At 46.5% G+C, this 24,768-nt stretch overlaps 1 protein-coding gene across 1 annotated transcript in view; it reads right to left on the bottom strand.

The window, feature by feature from the left end:
- Positions 1 to 24,768, bottom strand: part of LOC129696418 (transcription initiation factor TFIID subunit 4-like) — an 81,439-nt gene that overhangs the window by 55,267 nt on the left and 1,404 nt on the right. Inside the window, exons 2-9 of the mRNA XM_055634294.1 lie at positions 19,546 to 19,712; positions 16,969 to 17,085; positions 10,163 to 10,279; positions 8,458 to 8,580; positions 6,292 to 6,381; positions 4,238 to 4,441; positions 2,144 to 2,264; positions 368 to 491 (exon numbers count right to left, since the gene is read on the bottom strand). Of these exons, the coding sequence (XP_055490269.1) occupies positions 368 to 491; positions 2,144 to 2,264; positions 4,238 to 4,441; positions 6,292 to 6,381; positions 8,458 to 8,580; positions 10,163 to 10,279; positions 16,969 to 17,085; positions 19,546 to 19,712 (1,063 nt within the window). The remainder of the gene's footprint in view (positions 1 to 367; positions 492 to 2,143; positions 2,265 to 4,237; positions 4,442 to 6,291; positions 6,382 to 8,457; positions 8,581 to 10,162; positions 10,280 to 16,968; positions 17,086 to 19,545; positions 19,713 to 24,768) is intronic.

Genomic DNA, 24,768 nt, shown 5'->3' with positions numbered 1-24,768 from the left:
TATTTTCTATGTTTCTATGACCATGTCCGGATATCATCTCAACCCATTGAGTTACTCCAGCACTTTGCGTCTATCTCCACCTATCATTTGACACTTTCTGTCCTGCACTCCACCTTGTTTCACTTTACCAACTTTATCTCCTCGGCTCCACCTGTCCCAATCCAAAATGCAGTGTATTCATTTCTCTCCATGGATACCGCCTGACCCGTTCAGGCACTTTGTAAATGCAGTGGCCAAGCAAAATACAGTCTTTTAGGGGCTCTTGATTGCTGTACAACTTTTGGTTTGCAGTCCTTCAACAGGCAAACCGTAAACCAGCACCTGCAGTTCCTGATCTCTAAATTCAGATCGTTTTCATGGCTCTTACCTGAAAGATGCACCTCCTCCTCCTCCTTCCTTTTTCAATTTTTCCTCAGTCGAGGCACGCACGAGAACGCTTGAGCTCCCACTTGCTTGTACGGCTGGTACTTTCACCACTGAAGTCACAGCACCTGAATGCAGAAAGCAACGTATGCCATTCAACCCCAAATCACATCAGAGCCAAATAGCAGTTCATGGATAACATTCAGAAGTCATCGGAGCAGCTTTAGGCCATTTGGCCTATCGAATGTACCCTTTCACTCTCAACTCCTTCTCCTCATTACCCTGGACACCGTTAGTAATCAAGAATCTGGCAATCTTCGTCTTAAAAATACCCAATGACGGCCTCCACAGCTCTGTCTGTGGCAATAAATTCCACAGATTCACCATCCTCTGACTAAAGAAATCCCTCACTGTTTCCTTTCTGAAGGTAAGTTCTTTTATTCTGAGGCTGTGCCCTCTGCTCCAACTCTCCCTCCAGTGAAAACATCCACTCTATCCAGGCCTTTCACCCCGGTAGCCTAACTGGTAATGTAGAAAAAACAATGCAATTATCTCCACAAGGACCCCCATAATTATTTTTCAAATTATAATTGGATATAAAGCTGGATACTAAAGATAGAACCATGTACCTGGAAAATAAAAGTAAATTGGTCAAGGGGAAAGGGGAAAGGTTTAAAAAACAGAATATTTAAGGAGTTCCCATTCCTCTCCAGCACAGTGGCGCCACGTTAGAAGCTGCTCTGTCAGTGCCAGAGACACGGGGTTTGACAAAGTGCTGAAGTAACTCAACATAACACACAGAATGCTGAAGTAGCTCAGCGGGTCAGGCAGCATCTCTGGCGAACATGCATAGGTGACATTTTGGGTTGAGACCTTTCTTCACACGCCACGACTTCTCTCCCAATTTCCTCGTCACGTTAGGGGGCGGCATGGGGAGTTGTTGCCTGACAGTGGCAGAGACCTGGGTTCGACCCCAACTACTAGGGGTGTTATCTGAGTGGAGTTTGCAGTTTCTCCCCGTCCCCATAAAGTTTTTCACTGTAATTGGTGCACGTGATAATAAACTAAACAGAAACTGAACACGTGGGTTTATTCCGGGTACTCCTGTTTCTACCCACATCCAAAGGAGACCAGGTTTGTAGGTTAAATGCCTTTTATAAAAAATGGTAACTGCCCCTAGAGTGTCGGATAGTGCTAGTGTACGGGATGATCACTGATTGGTTCGGACTCGGTGGGCCAAAGGGCCTTTTTTCCAATGCATCTCTAAAGCAAGGTTCGAAATGTCTACATGGCAGCACAGCGGTAGAGTTGCTGCCCTACCGCGAATGCAGCACCGGAGACCCGGGTTCGATTCCTGTCTGTACGGAGTTTGCACGTTCTCCCCGTGACCTGCATGGGTTTTCTCTGAGATCTTCGGTTTTCTCCCACACTCCAAAGACGTACAGGCTTGAAGGTTAATGGGCTTGGTAAATGCAAAAAATTGTCCCTCGTGGGTATAGGATAGTGTTAATGTGCTGGGATCGCTGGTCAGCGCGGACCAGGTGGGTCGAAAGGACCCGTTTCCGCGCTGTATCTTGAAACTAAACTTGCTCTATGACACTATATATATATATATACACACCCACATACACATATATATATATATGTGTGTGTATATATATATATATATGTGTGTGTATATATTATATATATATATACACACACACACACATATATATACACACACACACACAACTTGTATGGTAAAATATTGCCGAATGGATTACAGACATCTCCTTACCTGCTTGGACCATTTTGACATGGATTTGCGCTGCAGGCATGGTGATGTGGTTCGGAGGTCTTTGTGTCTGTTGCAGGAGGTTTACTTGGGTTTTGCCAGGTACTCCAGCCTGCTGAACTACCTGCAAAGGAATTGAATCATGACTAAAGGCCGGGTAGATCAGAGAGGACAAGAGCCAAGAGTTTTATTGTCATACGTCCCAGATAGAACAATGACATTCTTACTTGCTGCAGCACAACAGAATATGTAAACGTAGTATATGATAAACAAGAGGAAATAAAAGTTCAGTGTGTATATATCTATACACATACACACATACTCAAAAAACAAACACCAATAGTGCAATAGTAATAATAATAAAATGTAGTTCAGAGCTTATATGAGGTTGTAGTGTTTAATAGCCTAGTGTAGGGAAGAAGCAGTTCCTGAACCTGGACGTTAGTTTTCAGGCTCCTGTACCTTCTTCTCAATGGCAGGGGTGAAATGAGTGTGTGGCCAGGATGATGTAGCTCTCTGATGATGTTGGCTGCCTTTGAGGCAGTGACTCCGATTAATCCCTTCGATGGTGGGGAGGTCAGAGCCGGTGATGGACTGGGCAGCTTTCAAAACTTTCTGCAGTCTTTTCCACTCCTGGACGTTCAAGTTGCCGAACCAGGCTATGATGCCACCAGTCAATATGCTCTCTACTGTGCACCTGTAGAAGTTTAAGAGAATCCACTTTGACATACCCAATCTCCGTCATCTTCTTCACACAGAGAGCGGTGAGTCTGTGGAATTCTCTGCCTCAGAGGGCAGTGGAGTCCAGTTCTCTGGATATTTTCACGAGAGAGCTTGATAGGGCTCTTAAAGATAGTCAGGGGATATGGGGTGAAGGCAGGAACGGGGTACTGATTGTGGATGATCAGCCATGATCACATTGAACGGCCTACTCCTGCATGAATTATCTATTCTCAGGAGGTAGAGGCGTTGATGTGCTTTCTTTATAATTGCATTAGTGTGCTGGGTCCAAAAGCATGTTGCAAACTCTGCCTTCGATACAAGTCATGTTAAGAGCGTTTTATTGTCACATGCCCCGTTCATGCCCAACCGATCAAGATCGTGCTGCAATTTTGCACCAATGCAACAGAACATTTCCAACTCCCTGCTTCTTCAGTCAACTGCCTTGAAAGGTATGAAACTTTAGTCACGTTAATCAGCCGCTGATGGGCCACAGCCATACCCCGGCTGCAAGCCTGTCTCGGCTCGCCCAGCATGGTACTGGGAACCACCTGTAGAGGGAAGCAGCCGATCTCCACCCCGCTCGTCCCCGAGGACTAGGAACCGGAGAGGGGGAGGGAGGAGGGAGTTGGCGACGGCAGCAGACGCCGGACAAAGGGCCTGTAAGAGTCAGGGGTCTTGCGTTCCGCGCCGTCAAGGTTGGCTGCGGGTCTAGGTGCCCCCGGGGCATAAAGGCTGAAGGGGGCCGGGTAAGGAGAGGGACGACAGTTCGCTGGATGATCCGGACGGAGTTGCCAGCTGCTTTTATGGCACAGCTGAAGCTGGGACTTTGAAAAAATGCGTCAAAACCTGGTGACTTGCATATGGGTTCAACGGGCTTTTTCTATGCATGCATTCTGTACGTAACCAGGGATTGTACTTGTGTATGGCAATAAGCACACTTCCAGATTCAGGGACAGTTGCTTCCCAGCTGTTATCAGGCAACTGAATTATCCCATCACAAACCAGAGAGCGATCCCGAGCCACCACCTACTTCACTGGAGACCCTCGGACTATCTTTGATCGGACTTTACCTGGCACTAAACGTTATTCCCTTGATCCTGTATCCATACACTGTGGACGGCCTAACTGCAATTATGTATAATCTTTCCGCTGACTAACTAGCACGCAGCAAAATATTTCACTGTACCTCTTATGTACCACGTGACAATAAACTAAACTCTATGTGCAAACAAAAGGAAATTCACTGTACCTTGGCACATGTGATAATAAAACACCAAAGAACCATTGAATTTGATTGCAATGATCTCTAAATCCCCTTTCCTACACTTCCACGAGCAGTCAGTTCTGTGCAATGGTGGAGGGGGTAGTACGTACCATCTGTGCCTTGGCCTGCAGAGGCGTTGCCTGCTGTGCAGCACTAGTCACTGTGACCGCCTGTGTGACCTGCCCTGGGTTAGGCGGCTTGGCTACTCCAGAGGCAGCCGCAAGTGCAGTAGCTGGAGTGGCAGGTTTTTGTAGGCACTGCTGAATGAAGGCCTGCGGGTTTGGCGTCTGCTTCCGTAAGGCAGGTAAACTTCGCTGCAAGGCAAAAAAAGTTTCCATGAGACATCATTCTTTATTGAGATCAAGTTGCATAACAGTTGTACATCACCTTGGGGCAGAACAGCTGGTAGAGTCAGAGACCGGGCTTCGATCCTAACCTTGGGAGCTGTCTGTGTGGATGTCTCTGGCCCACAAGCCTACGCCAACCATCGATCACCCGTACACACTAGTGTTGTTCTGTTATCCCACTTTCTCATCCACTCCCTACGCACCAGGAGCAATTTACAGAGGGCCAATTAACCTCCAAATGTAGGTTATGCGGGATGTGGAGGAAACCGGGGCACCCGGAGGAAACCGACAAAGTCACAGGGAGAACATGCAAACTCCACGCAGACAGCATCCTAGGTCAGGATTGAACCAGGGTTGTTAGCGCAGTGAGGAAGCAGCTCTACCTTGCACCACTATGCCGCCCCATTGAGGCCTGGATTTATAGAAATATATGATCGGTATACACGATCCAATAACCTCCAATACAATTGGGGAATTTAAACTCCATTTATTAAATACGTATGGAATAAAAGAATAAAATGTCAGAAGATTTCCTTCGCCAATGCCCAAAAGTGAACCAGATGAAAGTTCTGACAACCTCCCACTTTCACGGACACATTTAGTTAGTTTAGTTTATTGTCACCTGTACATAGGTACAGTGAAAAGCTTTTTTGTTGTGTGCTATCCTGTCACCAGTCAGCGGACCATATATGATTACAATTGAGCCAGTGTTCAGGTACTGGATAAAGGGAAAAACATTTAGTGCAAGATAAAGTCCAGTAAAGTCCGATTAAAGTTAATCCAATGGAGTAGATAGCAGCTCAGGACAACTCTAGGTGATGATCAGATGGTTCAGTTGCCTGATAACTGTCCTGAAATCTGGAGGTGTCTGTTTTCACACGTTCTGAACCTCGTGCCCGAGGGTAGAAGGGAGAAGGAGTGGCCAGGGTGCAACTCGCCGACAAGTCCCAACAGTTCAGAAGGTGGCAGCAGTGAGCTGCTGCCAAGGCAATTCAGGATGGGCAGTGATCACTGGTCTTGCGAGATGGCCACAACCAGTGCATGAATAAAGAAGCTAGAGGCCTTTTTACGTATGTAATTATATTAACATTGATACCTTGCCAATTAACTAGAGAGAAAATGAAACTACGAGCTTTGCAACAGCCACAAGATAATGTGCTCCACGGACTAAGTGGATACATCAACTTTAATTAATCAATTTTCAGCTTTGGAATTTAGTTTGGTTTAGAGCTAGAAAATGAAACAGGCCCTTCGGCCCACCGATTCCGCACCAACCAGCGATCCCCACACATTAACACTATCCTACACACAGTAGGAACAATTTACATTTATACCAAGCCAATTAACCTATAAACTTGTATGTCTTTGGCATGTGGGAGGAAAATGAAGATTTCGGAGAAAACCCACGCAGGTCATGGGGAGAAAGTACAAACTCCCTGCAGACAGCATCTGTTGTCAAAATCGAACTTGGATATCTGACGCTGTAAGGCTGCAATTCTACCACTGTGCCACTGTGCCGCACATGTGTGAAGGAGTCTTGCGGGCAACTTTTAAGGTCAATATAAGACTCAACAATTTTAAGAACTTGATACTTGAAAACTACAAGGTGGTGACAGAAAGCCCCCAATGTGTATGACATTGGAATAACACAGAATCAGTGAGAACGGGTGGTCAATGGACAGTATGGACACAGTGGGCCGAAGGGCCCTTTCCCATTCTGTATTTTTCATATATAAAAAAACACAAGCATTCAATAAGCAAGGATTCTTCAGACAGGTACACACTAATGGCTATAAGCAATGTCACAAAGTGGTTACCTTGAGAAAAGGCACAAGGTAAGGCTGTGGGGAAGACTTGAGCTCTTGGTACAGCTGGCTTGTGAATTCCTCCGCTTCCAACTTCCCATCCTGATGGAAAACAAAGCACATTTCAAGACTGGAATTAATAGGGCAATGTGGTCACAGATGCTGGAGTAACTCAGCGGGACAGGCAGCATCTCTGGAGAGGAATGGGTGAAGTTTCGGGTCCTTGGCCCCATCTTCAAACTCTGGCCTCGACCCAAAACATCACCCATTCCTTCTCTACAGAGATGTTGCTTGTCCCGCTGAGTTATTCCAGCATTTTGTGTCTATCTTCGAATTAAACCAGCATCTGCAGATCTTTCCTGCACAATGTAATCACAGAATGACCCGAAGCCAACGATACACGAAGTGCTGGAGCAACTGAACGAGCCAGGCAGCATCTCTGGAGGTCTTGTAGAGGTGTATAAAATCATGAGAGGAATAGATTAGGTAGATGCACACTCTTGCCCAAAGTTGGGGAATCGAGGAACAGAGGACATCAGAAATTTAGGTCAAAGATGGAGACTATTAAACATATTTCATCCACACCTATGCTGTGTGATCCATACACCCAAGTCCCACTTCCCAGCTCTCAGCCCACGACCCTCTGGGTTACAGTCCATCATGTGTTCATCCAGAGACTTGTTATGAAGCAAATTTCAGCCTCAATCACCTTAACAGCACCAAAATTAGAAGAATTAGCAGAAAATTAGAAGATTGAGGGGGAATCTATAGAAACTTACAACATTAAGGGGTTGGACATGCTACATGCAGGAAGATTATTCTCGTTGTTGGGGAAGTCCAGAACAAGGGGTCACAGTTTAAGGATAAGGGGAAATCTTTTAGGACCGAAATGAGAAAAACATTTTTCACACAGAGTGGTGAATCGGTGGAATTCTCTGCCACAGAAGGTAGTTGAGGCCAGTTAATTGGCTATATTTAAGAGGGAGTTAGATGTGGCCCTTGTGGCTAAAGGGATCAGGGGGTATGGAGAGAAGGCAGGTACAGGATACCGAGTTGGATGATCAGCCATGATCATATTGAATGGCGGTGCAGGCTCAAAGGGCTGAATGGCCTACTCCTGCACCTGTTTCTATGTTTCTAAAACCCTGGCCAATTTTGAAAACTATTCCTCAACTTCAGTTTAGTTTAGCTTAGAGACACAGCATGAAAACAGGCCCTTCGGCCCACCAAGTCTGGGCCAACCAGCAATCCTGGTACACTAGCACTACTCTACACACTAGGGACAATTTACAGACGCCAATTAACCTACAAATCTGCATGTCTTTGGGAGGCGAGAGGAAAGCAGAGCACCCAGGTAAAACCCACATGGTCACAGGGAGAAAATACAAACTGGAAAACGATTCCGATCCGAAACGTCACCCATCCTTTTTCTCCAGAGATGCTGCCTGACCCGCTGAGTTACTCAAGCATTTTGTGTCCATCTTAGGCGTAAAGGAGCATCTACAGTTTCTTCCTATACAAACTCTGGACATCCAGCAATGGTAGTCAGGATTGAGCCCAGGTTTCCGGCAGTGCAAGGTAACAACTCCACCGCTGCGCCCCCTTATCTTTCTCCGCATCACCTCAAAACTACAGCCTTTGAGGTTTGGACGTGGCAAATTAAAGGTCACACAATGACGAGAGAAATGACTGCCCTCTTGCAGCCCAATTCAAATGAAATTACCCTGGGAGAGGGGCGAAGAGGGAGTGGACGGGGTGAGGCTTTTAATCAAGGACCAGTCTCACCACGGCCACTCCCTCTTCTCGTCTCCCATCAGGGAAAAGGCACAGATGTGTGAAAACGCACACCACCAGATTCAGGGACCGTTTCTTCCCAACTGTTATCGGGTGTCTGAACCATCTGACCACAACTACAGTGCGATCCTGAGCTACTACCTACCTCATTGGAGGCCTTCAGTCTATCTTTGATTGGACTGGACTGGACTTTATCGTGCACTGAACATTATTCCCTTTATCCTGTATCGGTACCCTGTAGACGGCTCGATTGTAATCACCTTGCGTCTTTTAGCTGACTGGTTAGCAGATGAAATAACGCTTTTCACTGTACCTCGGTACGCATTAAAATAAACTAAACACAACATTTTGAAAGGGAAAAATATTTAAGGGAATATTTCTTACCAGTAGTTGCTGCACCAAAAGTTTCACATTGTTGGACATCTCCATTGACTGGGACCCACTGGAAGCAAGTTTAATTAACGTTGCAAGAAAGTTCTTGCATTTCTTCACATTTTCCAACGTTTCCTACAAAAGGGGCCAGAAAGCAAGATGAGCACAAGGACAAAAAGCGCTCACAGACTACTCAGTCTTGGATTCCCCCACCAGTGTGTAACAGACCCCAATGATCATAGCAAATGAACATCAATACAATACGCCCCAGCATTCAATGTAACAAGCCTTGTCAGTGTCATTTAGTTTAACTTGGCATCATGTTCAGCACTGACACTATGGGCCAAAGGGGTTGTTCTATGTTCTGTCCACAGAATAATTGCAAGCCTTTGTGTCATCTTTGTGTATTCAAGAAAACTATTTAGTGAGCACAAGTAACTGGAGTAAGTGGGTCACCATCGATCACCCGTTCACACTAGCTCTATGTTATCCCACTTGCTTATGTGCTCCCCACACATTAGGGGCAATTTACAGAGGCCAACTAGTTTACAAACTCGCATGTCTTTGGAGTGTGGGAGAAAACCGGGGCACCCGGAGAAAACCCACACGGTCACAGTGAGAATGTACAAAACTCCGTACAGACAGCACCCGTGGTCAGGATCAAACCCGGGTCTCTGGCGCTGTAAGGCAGCAACTCTACTGCTGTGCCCCGCCAATATATGGTTACGCGGCCCCCTACACTTCAGAGCCTCAAATATTTACTGGCAGTGTCCCCAAATATCGAAGAACATCTTGTATCTGTGTTCTGTGCCTGTCAACTCCATACCCATGAGGATAGCTTGTCTCCCACCTAGTGCCTTCTCATTTGTGCCAAAATCAGAACTGAACGTACTCCAATGGACTTGAGCACACTGCAATAGGAGGTCTGACAGAAAATTGTTTTCGTTTCAAGAAACAGCATGGAAACAGGCCCTTCGGCCCACCAACTCCATGCTGTCCATCAGTCACCCATTCATACTAGTTCTATGTTATCCCACATTCTCATCCACTCCCTACACACTGAGAGGCCATTTACAGAGGGTCAATGAACCTACAAACCCGTACGCCTTTGGGGCATGGGAGGAAACCCACACGGTAACAGGGAGAACGTGCAAACTCCACAGACAGCGAGCACCCGATCCCAGTCAGTATCGATCCCAGGTCTCAGGCACTATGAAGCATCAGCTCTACCCGCTGCACGACTGTCACCCCAGTTTATACAGGAACTCAAAAGCAAGGATCAGCCACACTAGCTGCTGAACCACACGGCCGATCTGAATTTGGCCTCAATCCTTGTTTCTTCCTCAAACGGTCCACCTTTTAGGTGGCATGTCATGTCACAGACCCCCAGGATTGAACAAGTTGGAGCATCGCTTGTGGTACAGGTCACCCCATTGCAGGAAGGATGTGGAGGCTTTGGAAAGGGTTGCAGAGGAAGCCCAGATTTGGTCCCCTTGGGATGAGGGGGCTATGCTGCATCTCTACACAAAACTAAATATAGAAAATGTGGCATGCTTTGCAAAAGGCAAGCATAAATGACCAACACACAGTGGCAAAAGGAAGTGTCCCAGACTGTTACACCGTCACCCACCACCCATGCCCCAAGCAAATGATCAATTAATCATTCAAAACTTTGGTTTTATATCAATCAATCGAGACATTGGTTATATAATCTTACCGGTGCAGCACTGGTTTGTACAACTCGCACGGCAGCCAAATGATTTACAGGCGTTGATTGTTTTGCCGCTACTATTGACGGGGATTTTGTTGCAATGGCTCCAGTCACAGGCTGCGACTTCATAACATGGAGAGAATAATTAGAATCCGACACAATTGCTCAGCTGTTTCATGACACTTTTTATTCCCTTAATAAATCCACAAGCTGCAAAATAAAAACTCCAACCCAGTTCTGGGTGGAGAATGCAAGGGCAGCATTACTTGCCCACTCAAATTGTTTTTGAGAAGTTAGCTGTGAGCTGCCTTTTTGAACAAAAGATAGACACAAAGTGCTAGAGTAACTCAGCGGGTCAGGCAGCATCTCTGGAGAACATATAGATAAGTGACTTTTCAGGTCATGGCCATTCTTCAGACCTTGCCTTCTTGAATAACCGTAGCCCTTGTGGTGAAGTTACTCCTATAGTCCTGTGGCTAGGGTATCGCAGAATCCGGACAGAGAGATGACGGACTAAGAGCCCTGTCCCACTGTATGAGTTCATTCAAGAAATCTCCCCGAGTTTGCCCTGATTCGAACTCTGAGATTTACGGTAACGGACGCTCGTAAGTACTCTGGGCTCTCGTGGATATTTTTCGACATGTTGAAAAATCTTCACGAGTCTTCCTGAGCTTACCTGCCATTAGCGTGTCTTCCCGAGTACCTGCCGTTAGCATTACGAGCCACTAAGAGACGCCCCGAGCTCTGAAGTACCCGCTACGTTCATTCTACGTGCTTACCACGAGCTTGATTTTTTTTTTTTTTTTTTTTAAACTCAGGAGAGCACTTGAATGAACTAGTACAGTGGGACAGGGCTTTAAATCTCTTTGCATTTGGACAGGTTCGCGGATACGAAGGTTTAAAGGGATACGAGCCAAACGCAGGCAGTTGGGACTAGTACAGATGATGCATGTTGACGGCATGGGCAGGTTGAGCCGAAGGGCCTGTTTCTGTGCTGTGTGACTCAAAGCCAAGATTGTGTCCAACACACACAAATCGTACAATTGTTACAACATGAAAGGAAGCCGTTTGGTCCATCAAGTCTATACTGGCTCAAGATCAATTGTGTCACTGCCTTTGCACAAGAGCATTGCAAGTTTGTGCGCCATATCTATTAGTCCGAGGGGTCCAGACCCAAATCGTCTCATAGCCATGTTCTCCAGATATGCTGCCTGATTGGCTGAAGTACTCCTGCACTGTTCATTTTTTGTAGATCAGCATCTGCAGTTCCTTGTTTCTACATAAAACAAGATTAATCAAGACTCAAGATTCAAGGGACAAGAGTGCTTATCGACTCTGAGAAAGAGTCCAGACCAGAAAGGTTACTTATCCATTCCATCCACAAATACGCCCCGACCTTAAGTTACTCCAGTACTCTGCCCTTTCAAAATGTGTGGGGAGGAACTGCAGATGTTGGTTTAAACACAGACAGACAGACACAAAAAGCTGGAGTAACTCAGCGGGTTAGGCAGCATTTCCGGAGAAAAGGAATTCATTTGTCCTAAGCACCATCCATATCTCTCGTTTCCCTTTCCACTGACTCTCAGTCTGAAGAAGGGTCCAGCCCAAAACTTCACCTATACTTTTCTCCAGGGATGCTGCCTGACCTGCTGAGTTACTCCAGCATTTTGTGTCTGTCTTCCTTTCAAAAGCCATGTTTGATTCTGTCTGCTCAGAGTTCACAGGCATCGAGGAACAGCGTTGAGCTACATTCATGCTGTAAACCAGTTATCAACCCGAGGCCACCTCGTTCAAATCTCCTCTCAATCGTCTTTGCTACCAAAATCCCTCCTTCCTGCTACCATCTCGTAAACCTGCACCCATCTCCAGGCCCTTCACATCCATCCTCGAGTGCTGCTGCCAGAACTGGAAGCACACGGTTGCTTATACAGCCGAGACAATTTCCCTGTATTTGCGTCACTTCCAAATGCCAGGCACTCTCTCGCATGCTTTATAAACTGTTCTCTCATCGCACACTGCCCCCTGCTGACAGCATCCAAGAAGTGCCTGAAATAACCAAGGCAATTCAATTTTTTATTTAAACATTGTGGCGCAGCGGTAGAGTTGCTGCCTCACAGTGCCATAGACCCGGGCCCAATCCCAACTGCAGGTACTGTCTGTAAGGAGTTTGTACGTTATCCCCGTGACAGTGTAGGTTTTCTCCGGGTGCCCCGATTACCACCCACACTCAAAAGACGTACAGGTTTGTAGGTTAATTGGCTTTGGTAAAATTGTCACTAGTGTGTAGGATAGTGTGAGGGTAGGGGGATCATTTGCCGGTGCAAACTCGGTAGACCAAAGGGTCTTTTTCCAAGATGTATCCCCAAACTAAACAAAAACAGAAACAGTGCAAAAACTCTTCCTACATTCCCAGTGTCTATATCCCCACCAGACTCTGGCTCTCAATGTCCAGCAGCGGAAGGACCTTAGACCTAGCGTTGGCTGCACCAAGCTTCAGTGCGTCCCTCAGCATGTACACCTGCAGTCTGGAATAGGCCAGTCAGCAACATTCCCTGATTAGTTAGTTAGGTTCATTGTCACGTGTACAAAGGTACAGTGAAAAGCTTTTGTTGCGTGCAGCGGAAAGACTGTACATGATTATAATCGAACCGTCCACAGTGTACGGATACATGATAAAGAGACTAATGTTTAGTGTAAGATAAAGTCCAGTAAAGTCTGATCAAAGATAGTCTGAAGGTCCCCAATGAGGTAGATAGTAGTTCAGCACCATTCTCTAGTTGCTGGTAGGAGGGTTCAGTCGCCTGATAACAGCTGGGAAGCAACTGTCTCTGAATGTGGAGGTGTGCGTTTTCACACTGCTGCACTTTTTGCCTATGGGGAGAGGAGAGAAGAGAGAGGTGGGAGCGGCCAGGGTGCAACTCATCCTTGATTATGCTGATGGCCTTGCCAAAACAGCGTGAAGAGGAGGTGGAGTCAATGGAAGGGAGGTTGGTTTGTGTGATGGTCTGGGCTGTGTCCACAATTCTCTGCAATTTCTTGCAGTCTTGGGCGGAGCTGTTCCTAAACCATGCTGAGGACCCTAGACTGTGGTCATCCCCCTCAGAGCCTTGGCGTTGGGTGCACAGAGCTTCAATGAGTCCCGCAGCACATACTGCTGCAGTTTGGAATGGGCCAGTCAGCAACATTCCCCGATGGACGTCTCGCTGTGCTGGGAGACCAACAAGTTTCAGGAAGTCCAAAGAACGCCTTTCACAGATTTAAACTTTGCCAATACGGTACTGATCAGTGATCATCCCACACACGAACCTAGACACTCGGGACACATTTACAACTTAGAGGCCAATTAACCTACAAACCTGCACATCTTTGGAGTGTTGGAGTGTAGAAGGAAACCGGAGCACCCCGAGAAAACCCATACAAAACATACAAAAACGCCGTACAGAGAGCATCAGTAGTCGGGATCGAACCAGGATCTCTGGAGCTGTAAGGCAGCAAATCTACCGCTATGCCACTGTGCCGAGTTGATGAACTTCCGACAGCCCGTCTCCAAATGTGACCCTGGGGACAGCCTGTAAATGAGAGTCCTCTCTCCTTTCTTATGGAGCTGTTCGGGATAAACTGTGACAAGGACTGCATCCTTCTCCAGACCTTTTTTTACAAATCTACACTGTAAAGAGGTGGCCAACCATTACCTCTCCAAGAATCCTTGAACCGCCTGGACGTGGAAGCCAATGGACACAGAGAGATGGGGATTACTGCAGAAGAGTACCACCAATGAGTTGGGCTGAATGGCCTGTTTCCATGTTGTGCTATGCCATGACTACCCTTTAAGGATTTATACATCTGTATTCCCCATTCCCTACATTCCTGCACAAACGCGCTAGTTCGACTAACTGGTTTAGATTTAGGTTTCTTATTGTCATGTGTACTGAGGTACTGTGAGAATATTTTGTTTGATCGCCATCTAATTAAATCTGAATATACTATTTTAAGGCGAGGGGGAAAGACGTAGGAGACCAAGAGATAACTTTTTTTTTAATCACACAGAGGGTGGCGGGCGTATAGAATGAGCTGCCAGAGGAGGTAGTAGAGGCAGGTACTATCGCAACGCTTAAGAAACATTTAGACAGGTGCATGGATAGGACAGGTTTAGAGGGGCATGGGTCAAACGTAGGCAAGTGGGACGAGTGTAGATGGGGCAGGTTGGTAAGCATGGACAAGTTGGGCCTAAGGGCCCGTTTCCACGCTGTATCATTCTATGGCAATAAATGAAGACTATCAAGCCAAACAAAAGTGTGACAGGTGGAGCAAACAGAAAGATACCTGATTATTTAGGAAAGATCTGCAGATGCTGGTTTATATCAAAGGTATAGACATAAAATGCTGCAGTAACTCAGCGGGACAGGAAGCATCTCTGGAGAGAAGGAATGGGTGACCTATTCCTTCTCTCCAGAGATGCTAGATACCAGAGTATGGTATTTTCTTAGAATATGGTCTCATATTTTAAGTACATAACCTAGCTTACCTGTAATAAAACCTATACATATATTAATATTTAATGTGAAAGACTACACCTCTTCCGTCTTATACTGTGGCAGGGGAGGGATTTTTTGAGAGAAAGTGGGTTCCTCACATAGAAACATAGAAAATAGGTGCAGAGCACCATTCAATATGATCATGGCTGATCATCCAACTCAGTATCCTGTACCTGCCTTCTCTCCATACCCCCTGATCCCTTTAGCCATAAGGGCCACATCTAAGTCCCTCTTAAATATAGCCAATGAACTGGCCTCAACTACCTTCTGTGCCAGAGAATTCCACAGATTCACCACTCTCTGTGTGAAAATGTTTTTCTCATCTCGGTCCTAAAAGTTTTTCCCCTTATCCTTAAACTGTGACCCCTTGTTCTGGACTTCCCCAACATCGGGAACAATCTTCCTGCATCTAGCCTGTCCAACCCCTTAAGAATTCTGTAAGTTTCTATTCTTACTCGTGCTAAATGAAAGCCCTTTCGCTGACAGATCTAATTCACATCTAATGATCGCAGTTGGAAATAAAGCAGAGCACCACGGCAGAATTAAGAATTAAAATGTTTATTATAATTTGATACACTAGTCAGCGGTACAACATAGTAACAGTCCCAAAGTGCTGGAGTAACACAGCAGGTCAAACAGCATCACTGGAGAAAAAGGATAGGCGGTATTTCGGGTCGAGACCTTTCTTCAGAAAAGAAGAACGCCTGAAGGGTTCTGACCAGAAACGTCACCCATACTTTTTCTCCAGAGATGTTGCCTGACCCGCTGAGTTGCTCCAGCACTTTGTGTCTATCTTTGGTATAAACCAGCATCTGCAGTTCTTTCTTTCTACAGATCTATCTAACTTCAAGTTATCCTTGCATCCCCTCACTCTCACATCCTCGTTGACATACCAGTTTTACGTCATTATGTTGAGTTCCTCTGTCTGTATACTCATTGTCACCTATCCCACAGCCAGGCACGTGCCGCTGGGGTAGGTAAGGTAGGCACTGCCTACCCTGACTCAAATTATAAAATGGCAATAACTAAATATAAATAGTAAAGGCATGGGAGAATTATGCCTATCTAAGAGATCGATCTCTTAGGTAGGCATAATATCCGTGCCTTTCATCCGCAGCGCTTGTAACCCTTGGGAAGCAGCTCGGGTGGCTGTGAGCGGCCGCCGAGCCGGACAGCAGAACCAGCTGCCACCTTAGCGCCTTCTGCCAGCCCCCGCTCTCCTCTGGCAGTTTTCCGTCTAAAAACTTCTCTTCTGCCGCTCGCTGGCCTCACTCATGTCCCTCAAATCCTTAAATTCTGACAGCGCGATTGAGGTTACTCGGCTGTGGGAATTTACGGATTTGCAGGAAGCGGCTGACATGAGCGAGTGGCAGGTGAGAGGTGTTCAGAGGGAGAGCACTGTCAGAGGTGAACGTACCGGCAGAAGTGACGGCCAGTTCTGCTGTCGGGTCCCGGCGGCCAGTCGCAGCTTCCCGAGTTGCTTCTATCCCTGGCTACAGTGCAGTGGTTTCGTGCCCGGAGAGCAGCGGCAGTGGCAGCAGTGAGTGAGTTACTGGCATTATTCCTGACCCCCTCCTTCTCAACACACATGCCCTCCCCGCAACTTTACCCCTGGCACAGACTCTCCACACGCTGTGAAAGGAACTCTCCCCCCAATTGGTCCCTTGAACAAGTGTTGTCATTCAATAAGTTGACAACTGATTCAACTTTTCCCTGTACTCCTGTTTTTCCCCACCATCTTTCCACCTGCCATCACCCTTCACCCCCCACCCATTCAGTAATTAAGAATAAAGGAGACTAGGAAGCCATGGGCAAATTTAATTGCTACTGTTTTTATTTTTACAGAGTGAACAATCTGCACATGCGCGGTTTGATTTTTTTTTTAAAAGCCGACTGAATGCCTATCCTGAGTAATTACTCATGAAACATTGTGGACTCCATGTTTCCATGATTATCGCTACTTTTTACTTATATTCCATTCATTTCTCCCAAGTACCATCAACATCTCGTTTCCCTTTCCTCTGATTCTTAGTCCGAAGGGTCTCGACCCAAAACATCATCTATTCCTTTGCTCCAGAGATGCTGCCCGACCCGTTGAGTTACTCCAGCATTCCGTGCCTCTTTGGTGTAAACCAGCATCTGCAGTTCCTCTCTACACCCTACACCTGAGCATCTTGCCTGTATACACCAATCCCACGTGCCCATATTATGACCATATCCTTCGATGTCTTTTGGATTCAAATGCTTAATGTAACATTTCCACAGTACATTTCTCACCTGCACTAGAGTGATGCGCTGTGGTAGAGAGTTTGTCTGGATCGGAGCTTGCAATTGGTTTGTCTGCTGGGCAGCCAGTGGCTTCATTTGATTGGCAACAGTCTGCGTTCGAATTGTCTGGCAGAAGACCAAGAGAAATACAAAATATTAAAGTAGTTAACAACAGAATGGAACATAGAGCAGTACAGCACAGGAACAGGCCCTTTGGCTCACAACATCTGTGCCAAACATGATGCCAAGACCATCTTATCTGCATGCACAAGATGGTAGAAGAGGGAGTACCTGGGGTGAGACAGGTCCTTGGTTCCGCTGGTGGCCTTGCCTAGGCCGTGTGAAGTATAGATGGATTTATACAATTAAAAGTAAAAAAACACAAAATACTGGAAGAACTCAAGTGTGTCAGGCAGCATCTGTGGAGAATCGCATTGCTTCTGTCCATTGAACATAATCCATATCCCTTCACATCCACGTGCCTATCCAGACCATATCTGCCTCCACCACCACCCCTGCCAGCACCTTCTGACAGCACCCTCCACCCTCACCGTTTAAAAAAAAACTTTGCACATGTCCTTTATGTGCAATGTGACGAATAAAATTGATTGTATTGTATTGTATGAAACCTTGCCCCCCTCCACCTTAAAGCCATGTCCTTTATCCTGTATCTGTACACTGTGGATGGCTTGATTGTAATCATGTATAGTCTTTTAATGGACTGGATCACACACAACAAAAAAGCTTCTCACTGTACCTCAGTACACGTGACAATAATAAAGCTAATAATAAACTATACTATCTCAGCTTCCTTATTTCCACCCTGAGAAAAAAAACGGTCTGATCGTCTATGCCCATCATAAAAATATATGCTTGTCAAGTCTCCTCTCCGGACTCGAGAAAACAATCCAGATCTGTCCAACCTCTCCCTGTAGCCAGAGCTGCCAAGTTTTGTGAGAGCATTTCAGTACACTAGTACCTGAAAATCAGTATTTTGCTGAGGAATTCAGTATTTTAACGCAGTGTCATTTTGCTGAAAAAAATGTTGTTTTTCATGTGCGGTCATACCCATGTAAGAGTACAAGAATGCATAACTTTGCTACCAATTGACATGTCTTCTACGCACCTTACTTGACAGTGCATTCATTGCCATCTCTTTGTATACTTCTGTTTGAATGGCTGCTTCCAGCTTTTAGCACCAGGTGATGATGTAGAAGCCATTCTGGAAGCCTCCCTCTTCCTCCCTCGCTCTCTCTCCCTCCTTCCTCTCTCCCCCTCCATCTCTCTCCCCCTTTCTTATTCCATCCCTCCCTCTCTTATTCCTCTCTCCTTCTCCCTCCTCGAACAGTCTGTATCCCATAGCACTTTGGCCATAGCACTAAGTGTAAAGGCAATAGTGCTCCAGGTGGTAGCGCTATAATTAGAACCCATAGCGATGTTCGTTTAAATTCCCACGGGCTAAACGGACAGCGCTGTTTAAACCTGGACCGGGACAGGCATATCAAGCTCACATAAATAATCATCCAGATCTTGAAATTTAAAATACTATTAGATTTAATCTGCTACAATTTTTAGAGTTACAGTATGACTTTTTATATCCTTGCATTTTTTAAGCAGCAAGATGAAACAGGAAGTCGGGCCGATTTTTAAAAAATCCGTATTTTACAAAGCAAATCCGTACATCCGTATTCTTATCACATTTCCGTACAAAATACGGAAAATCTGTACTAGGCAGCTCTTTGTAGCTAATACCTAACCCAGTCAACATTATGGTAAACCTCTTCTGCACACTCTCCAAAGCACCCACATCCTTCCTAAAATGGGGCGACCAGAATTGTGCACAAACTCCAAATGTGTTCGAAACAGAGACTTTGAGCTGCAACATGATTTCCAATTAGTGGTAGAGTTGCTGCCTCCCAGCGCCAGAGGCCCCTGTTCGAACCTGACTACAGGTGCTATATGGAGTTTGCACCTTCCGTGTGCGTTTCCTCCCACATTCCAAAGATGTGCAGGTTTGTAGGTTAATTGGCTTCTGTAAATTGTGTAGGATAAAACGAGTGTATTGGCACAGACTCAGTGGGCCGAGGGGTCCTTTTCCACTCTTTATATTTAAATTAAAACTAATGCAGGTATCATGCTGTTGTACTTTTAGTTTAGATATACAGTGTGTAAACAGGCCCTTCGGCCCACCGAGCCCGTGCCAACCAACGATCCCCGCACATTAACACTACCCTACATATACTAGGGACAATTTACAATTATACCAAACCAATTAACCTACAAACCTGCACGTCTTTGGAGTCAGGGGGAAACCGGAGCACCCATAGAAAACCGATGCACCAAGAGCAGAACATACAAAAGTCAAGCAGACAGCACGTTGTAGTCAGGATTGAACCCAGGTCTTTGGTGCCGCGAGGCAGAAACTCTACCGCTTCGCATTCGTGCCACCCATACATTAGAAATCACGTTGCGGCTCAAAGTCTCTGGTCGGGCCAAGCCCCTGTTGCCATGCTGTATCTCTGAAACTAATGCAGGCATCATGTTGCAGCAGCTGAAGATACATCAGGAAAATCGTAAAGGCCTTACCTGCACGTTGGAGATTCGGACAGTGTGCGTAGTACCGGGTGCAGCGGCAGAGGTGCTGCCAGCTCTCTGTGCTTGCGCTCGAGCCTTGGCCTGGGCCTGAGCCTGAGCAAAGGCCCTCTGTGGTACCAGCACCAGCTGCCCACTGTCACTCCGCACAAGGACCATACCTGCAACAAGAGAGCGCAGTTGCACAACGTCAAATGGCACACTGGTGTTGACAGATCAAAAGTCATCCAAACAAAAGCACAGATTAAAACACCTTATGCCAATGTATACCATACAAACAAAACATCCGCAGTTCTTTGTTAAGAACTTTATTCTGCCCTTATCTGGCAAGCAATTACCAGACTATCAAGAGAAAAAAAGCATAGGCCAGCACCCACCTACCTATTTAATGTGATCAACAACCTTGAATTTATGTAGCGCCACCTGAGCATTTTCCCTCACACAGCTTGGTTTTGGAACAGCTCTGCCCAAGATCGCAGGATATTGTAGACTTGTGGATATACCCCAGACCATCGCACAGAGCAGACTCCCCACCATTGACCCATCTACACTGCACACATCCTCGGAAAAGCAGCCAACATAATCAAACGGGGAACGAGTCCGATGAAAGGCCCCCATCCGAAACATCGCCTATACGTGTTCTCAAGGATGCCGCCTGAGCCAATGAGTTATTCCAGCACTGTGTGACATTTCTCAAACATAAACAAAGACTGTCCCACCCTGGTCATTTCTTCTTCTCTCTGCTCCCGTCTGTCAGAAGGTACAGAAGCTTGAAAGCGCGCACCACCTAATTCAGGAATAGTTTCTTCCCTTCTGTAATCAGGCTTCTGAACAGTCCTTCCATAAACTAGGGCACTGTCCGATTCACCTCTACCCCTTTGCTGACATTGGACTTTGTCTCTGCAACTGATGCGCTACAATGCTGAGAACTATATTCTGCACTCTGTATCTTCTCCTTTGCTCCACCTATTGTACTTGAGTTTGACGATTGCATTTATGTACAGTGCTATCTGATCTGTTTGGATAGCATGCAAAATTTGGCTTTTCACTGTACCTCGATACACGTGACAATAATAAAACTAAACCAAAAACATCCCAAGCAGAAGCAAATAGAAACTTTCAAACAAGGGCACCTTAGGTTTAAATGAAAACTGGAAAATTCCTGAAATCACTGGAAACTGCAAAATTACACTGTCCATAATCACGTCCTTTTTCTACTGAGCCACTGACAGCCTCAGCCAAGATATTTTAATTCCTCTACTTTCCCTCCCCCCCAGACTCTCATTCTGAAGGGTCTTGATCCAAAACATCACCTATTCATTTTCTCCAGAGTTGCTGCCTGACCCGCTGAGTTACCTCAGCGTTTCGTGTCTGTCTTCAGCCAGGATTAGATTGATGCCCCAATGAAAGGATGCACTGTCTACACAAACTAGAGCTGGAACTCTACACCACATCCATAGGCCATTCAGCCCACGTCGACCATACACACTAGGTTTGTACTCTACATCCGCATTCCCCGCATCCACTCCCTACTCACTAGGGGTAAGTTACAGAGGCCAATTAGCCTACAAACCCATATGTCTTTGGGGTGTGAGAGGAACCCAGAGCACCCAAAGGAAACCCACACAGTCACTGGGAGAACATGCAAACTCCACACTGACAGTACCCGAGGTCAGAATTGAACCCGGGTATCTAGTAGAGAGGAAACATGTCCACCAGCTGCAGCATTTGATCAGCATTGACTGGTTGAGTCGAAAGGCTGTTTCTATGCTGTGTGTCTTGATGAATAATGTTTTAACCATAGGAGGTGCAACTATAGTTTAGTTTCAAGAAATGAAGCCGAACAGGTTGATGAAATGTCACAGTATACTTTTTTTTTTACTGGAGAAAACAATTTGATTAGTCAACATAATTATATATATAGGGCATAGCTTTAACGTGAGATGGGCACAGGATAATGCAGATGTTCTTGTGATAGGTGCAGAATTAGGCTATTCGGGTCATCGAGACAACTCCGTCATTCATTCATATCTGGTCTATCTTTCCTTCTCAACTCCATCCTCCTGCCTTCTCGCCAGAACCCCTGACACCTGTACTAATCAAGAATCGGTCAATCTCTGCTTTAAAAATACCCATTGGTTTGGGCTCCACAGCTGTCCATGAGAATTAATTCCACAAACTCACCATCCTCTGATTAATCCCTACTATAGTTACCCAGCCAGATGCAACTAAATTTAAGGTAGCTCTTTCTTCACAAAAACCCGTTCTGGCTTAAGTCCTCCCTCCACCACCTCCAGTTTAAATTCCATTTGGAATATTTTGGAGGACCAAGAAACCAAGAACCAAGAAAAATAAATTCTTCCGTCGCTCCTTTCTAAAGGTACATCTTTTTATTCTGAGCTTACGGCCTCTGATCATAGACTCTCCCACTCATGGAAACTCCTCCACTTCCACTCCCTCCCTCCAGGCCTTTTAGTTCAGTTCATTGTCACATATAAGCAGTCAGCAGAAAGACAATACATAAGGGCCTGGGTTGGCACCACAGAGGCGTGAACTGGGGTGTTGACAGTGGCGGTGAAGCCTTGTGACGATGGGGCCTTGGCGGTGGTGATGCCTCGCGCATCATCCCACTGTCGATGAGAGCATGAAGGAATCGCCGTAAGAGGGAGGGGAAGAACTATGGAGTATGGGGGACCACCGTGGGGGAGGAGGTGCGAGAACAATGGACAATGTGGGGGGGGGGGGGGGGGGTCAATGAGGACCCAGCGTGGGGGGTTGGGGGGGGGGGGGGGGGGGGGGGGGGGGAGACAAAATGGGGAGCCGGCGTGCTTTGTAACTTTGTGAGCACCGTAGGTGGCTGCTATTTGTATACATTGTGGATGCAAGCAAAGAACCTCACTGTGCCTAATCACGTGACGACACAGTATTCCTAACTACAATCGAGCCATGAGGTACATAAGGGAATGCCATTTAGTGCAAGGTAAAGCCAGCAAAGTCGGATCGAGGATAGTCTGAGGGTCACCAAAGAGGTAGATAGTAGTTCAGCACTGCTCTCTGGTTGTGGTAGGACGATTCAGCTGCCTGATAAGAACTGGGAAGAAACTAAATCTGGTTGTGTGCATCTTCACACTTCTAAACATTTGCCTGATGGGAGAGGGGAGAGGAGGGAGTAGCCAGGGTGCAACTCTTCCTTGATTATACTGCTGGCCTTGCCAAGGCAGCATGAGGTATAAATGGAATCACTAGAAGGGAGGTTGGTTTGTATGATGGTCCAGGCTGCATCCACAATTTGCTGCAATTTCTTGCAGTCTTGGATGGAGCTGTTCCCAAACCAAGCTGTGATGCATCCCCATAAAATGCTTTCTATGATGCATCTGTAGAAGTTGGTGAGAGTTGTAGGGGATATGCCAAACTTCCTAAGCAGGAGACGGGTGCTCCTGGCAGTGAACCCCAAGAAGGCTACCGGCCCAGATGGAGTCCCTGGTAAGGTGCTCAAAGCGTGCGCCCACCAGCTCACTGCCATCTTCACCAGAATTTTCAACCTCTCCCTGGCCCAGGCAGTTATTCCGTCCTGCCTAAAATCAGCCACAATCGTCCCTGTGCCGAAGAAGTCTACCATCACCAGCCTTAATGACTACCGTCCTGTGGCCCTCACTCCGGTAATCACGAAGTGATTCAAGAGGTTGGTCCTCCAGCACATCAAGGACTATCTAGCACCAGACCTCGACCCCCACCAATTCGCCTATCGCCAAAACAGATCCACAGAAGACGCCATTACCGTAGCTCTCCACTCTGTGCTGAGCCATCTGGGGCAGGGGCAGAGCTACGTCCGGATGCTCTTTGTGGATTTTAGTTCAGCCTTTAATACAATCATTCCGGACATTCTCATTGGTAAACTGGTCACTCTCGGCCTCCCTACTGTCACATGTGCCTGGATAAAGGATTTCCTCACCAACCGGCCCCAGACTGTGAGACTCGGCCCCCACCTCTCCTCCACTCGCAGGTTGAGTACCGGTTCCCCACAGGGCTGTGTGCTAAGCCCCCTCTTATACTGTCTCTACACCTACGACTGTAGTCCGGCCCACAACAACAACCGCATCGTCAAATTTGCTGACGACACTACTGTGGTCGGACTTATTTCGAAGGGAGACGAGGCAGCCTACAGAGAGGAAGTCCTGAAGTTGACAACCTGGTGCTCAGAAAACAATCTGGCTCTGAACACCAGGAAAACAAAAGAGCTCATTGTCGACTTCAGGAGGCACAGCACCGACTTAGCCCCCCTACACATCAACGGCGAGTGTGTGGAGAGGGTCAACACCTTCCGGTTTCTCGGCGTCCATATCGCTGCTGACATCTCCTGGACGGACAACACGACAGCGGTCATCAAGAAGGCTCAGCAGCGGCTGCACTTCCTGAGGGTCCTCAGGAAGCACAACCTGGACTCTAACCTGCTGCTGACCTTCTACCGCTCGTCCATCGAGAGCCTGCTGACATACTGCATTACAGCATGGTATGGCAGCTGCACCATGGCAGACAGGGAAAGGCTTCAGAGGGTAACCAGGACAGCGCAGAGGATCATTGGCTGCCCTCTCCCCTCCCTGATGGACATCTACACCTCCCGCTGCCTTAGCAGGGCAAAGAAGATCATCAAAGACAGCTCCCATCCTGCGTTTGGACTGTTCGACCTGCTGCCCTCTGGAAGGCGCTATAGGTGCATCAAATCCAGGACAAACAGACTCAGGAATAGTTGCTTTCCGAGAATTATAACTACTATAAATTCAAATTCACACATGCACTGACTACACCGCCCAACACGGACTTCCATCTGTATATATGTATGTAGCGCCGCAGAATTTGTGCACCTATTCCCCCCCCATCTCCCTTCTGTTTTTTGTTTTTTCCGTTTCTTGTTTTTTGTGCTAAATTGTATGTATGCACTGAGTACGAGCAGCTTTCAGTTTCACTGTACATGTATAGTGACAATAAATGGCATATCTATATCTATCTATCTTTCAAAGAAGAGTTGTTCAAGTGCTTTCTTGGTCATTGCTTCAGTATAGGTGGTCCAGGAGAAGTTGTTGGTGATATTGATTCCTAGGAATTTGAAGCTTTCAACCATCTCTACTCCGGCACCGTCAATGCAAACTGGGATATGCATACCACTTTGCTTCCTGAAGTCAGTCAATATCTCCTTTCAGTATTCGGTAAGTTTCATTG

This window comes from Leucoraja erinacea, chromosome 4 (assembly GCF_028641065.1).
Source record: "Leucoraja erinacea ecotype New England chromosome 4, Leri_hhj_1, whole genome shotgun sequence".
In the NCBI taxonomy this organism is placed as follows: domain Eukaryota; kingdom Metazoa; phylum Chordata; class Chondrichthyes; order Rajiformes; family Rajidae; genus Leucoraja; species Leucoraja erinaceus.
This window is presented reverse-complemented; position numbering and strand designations above follow the sequence as displayed.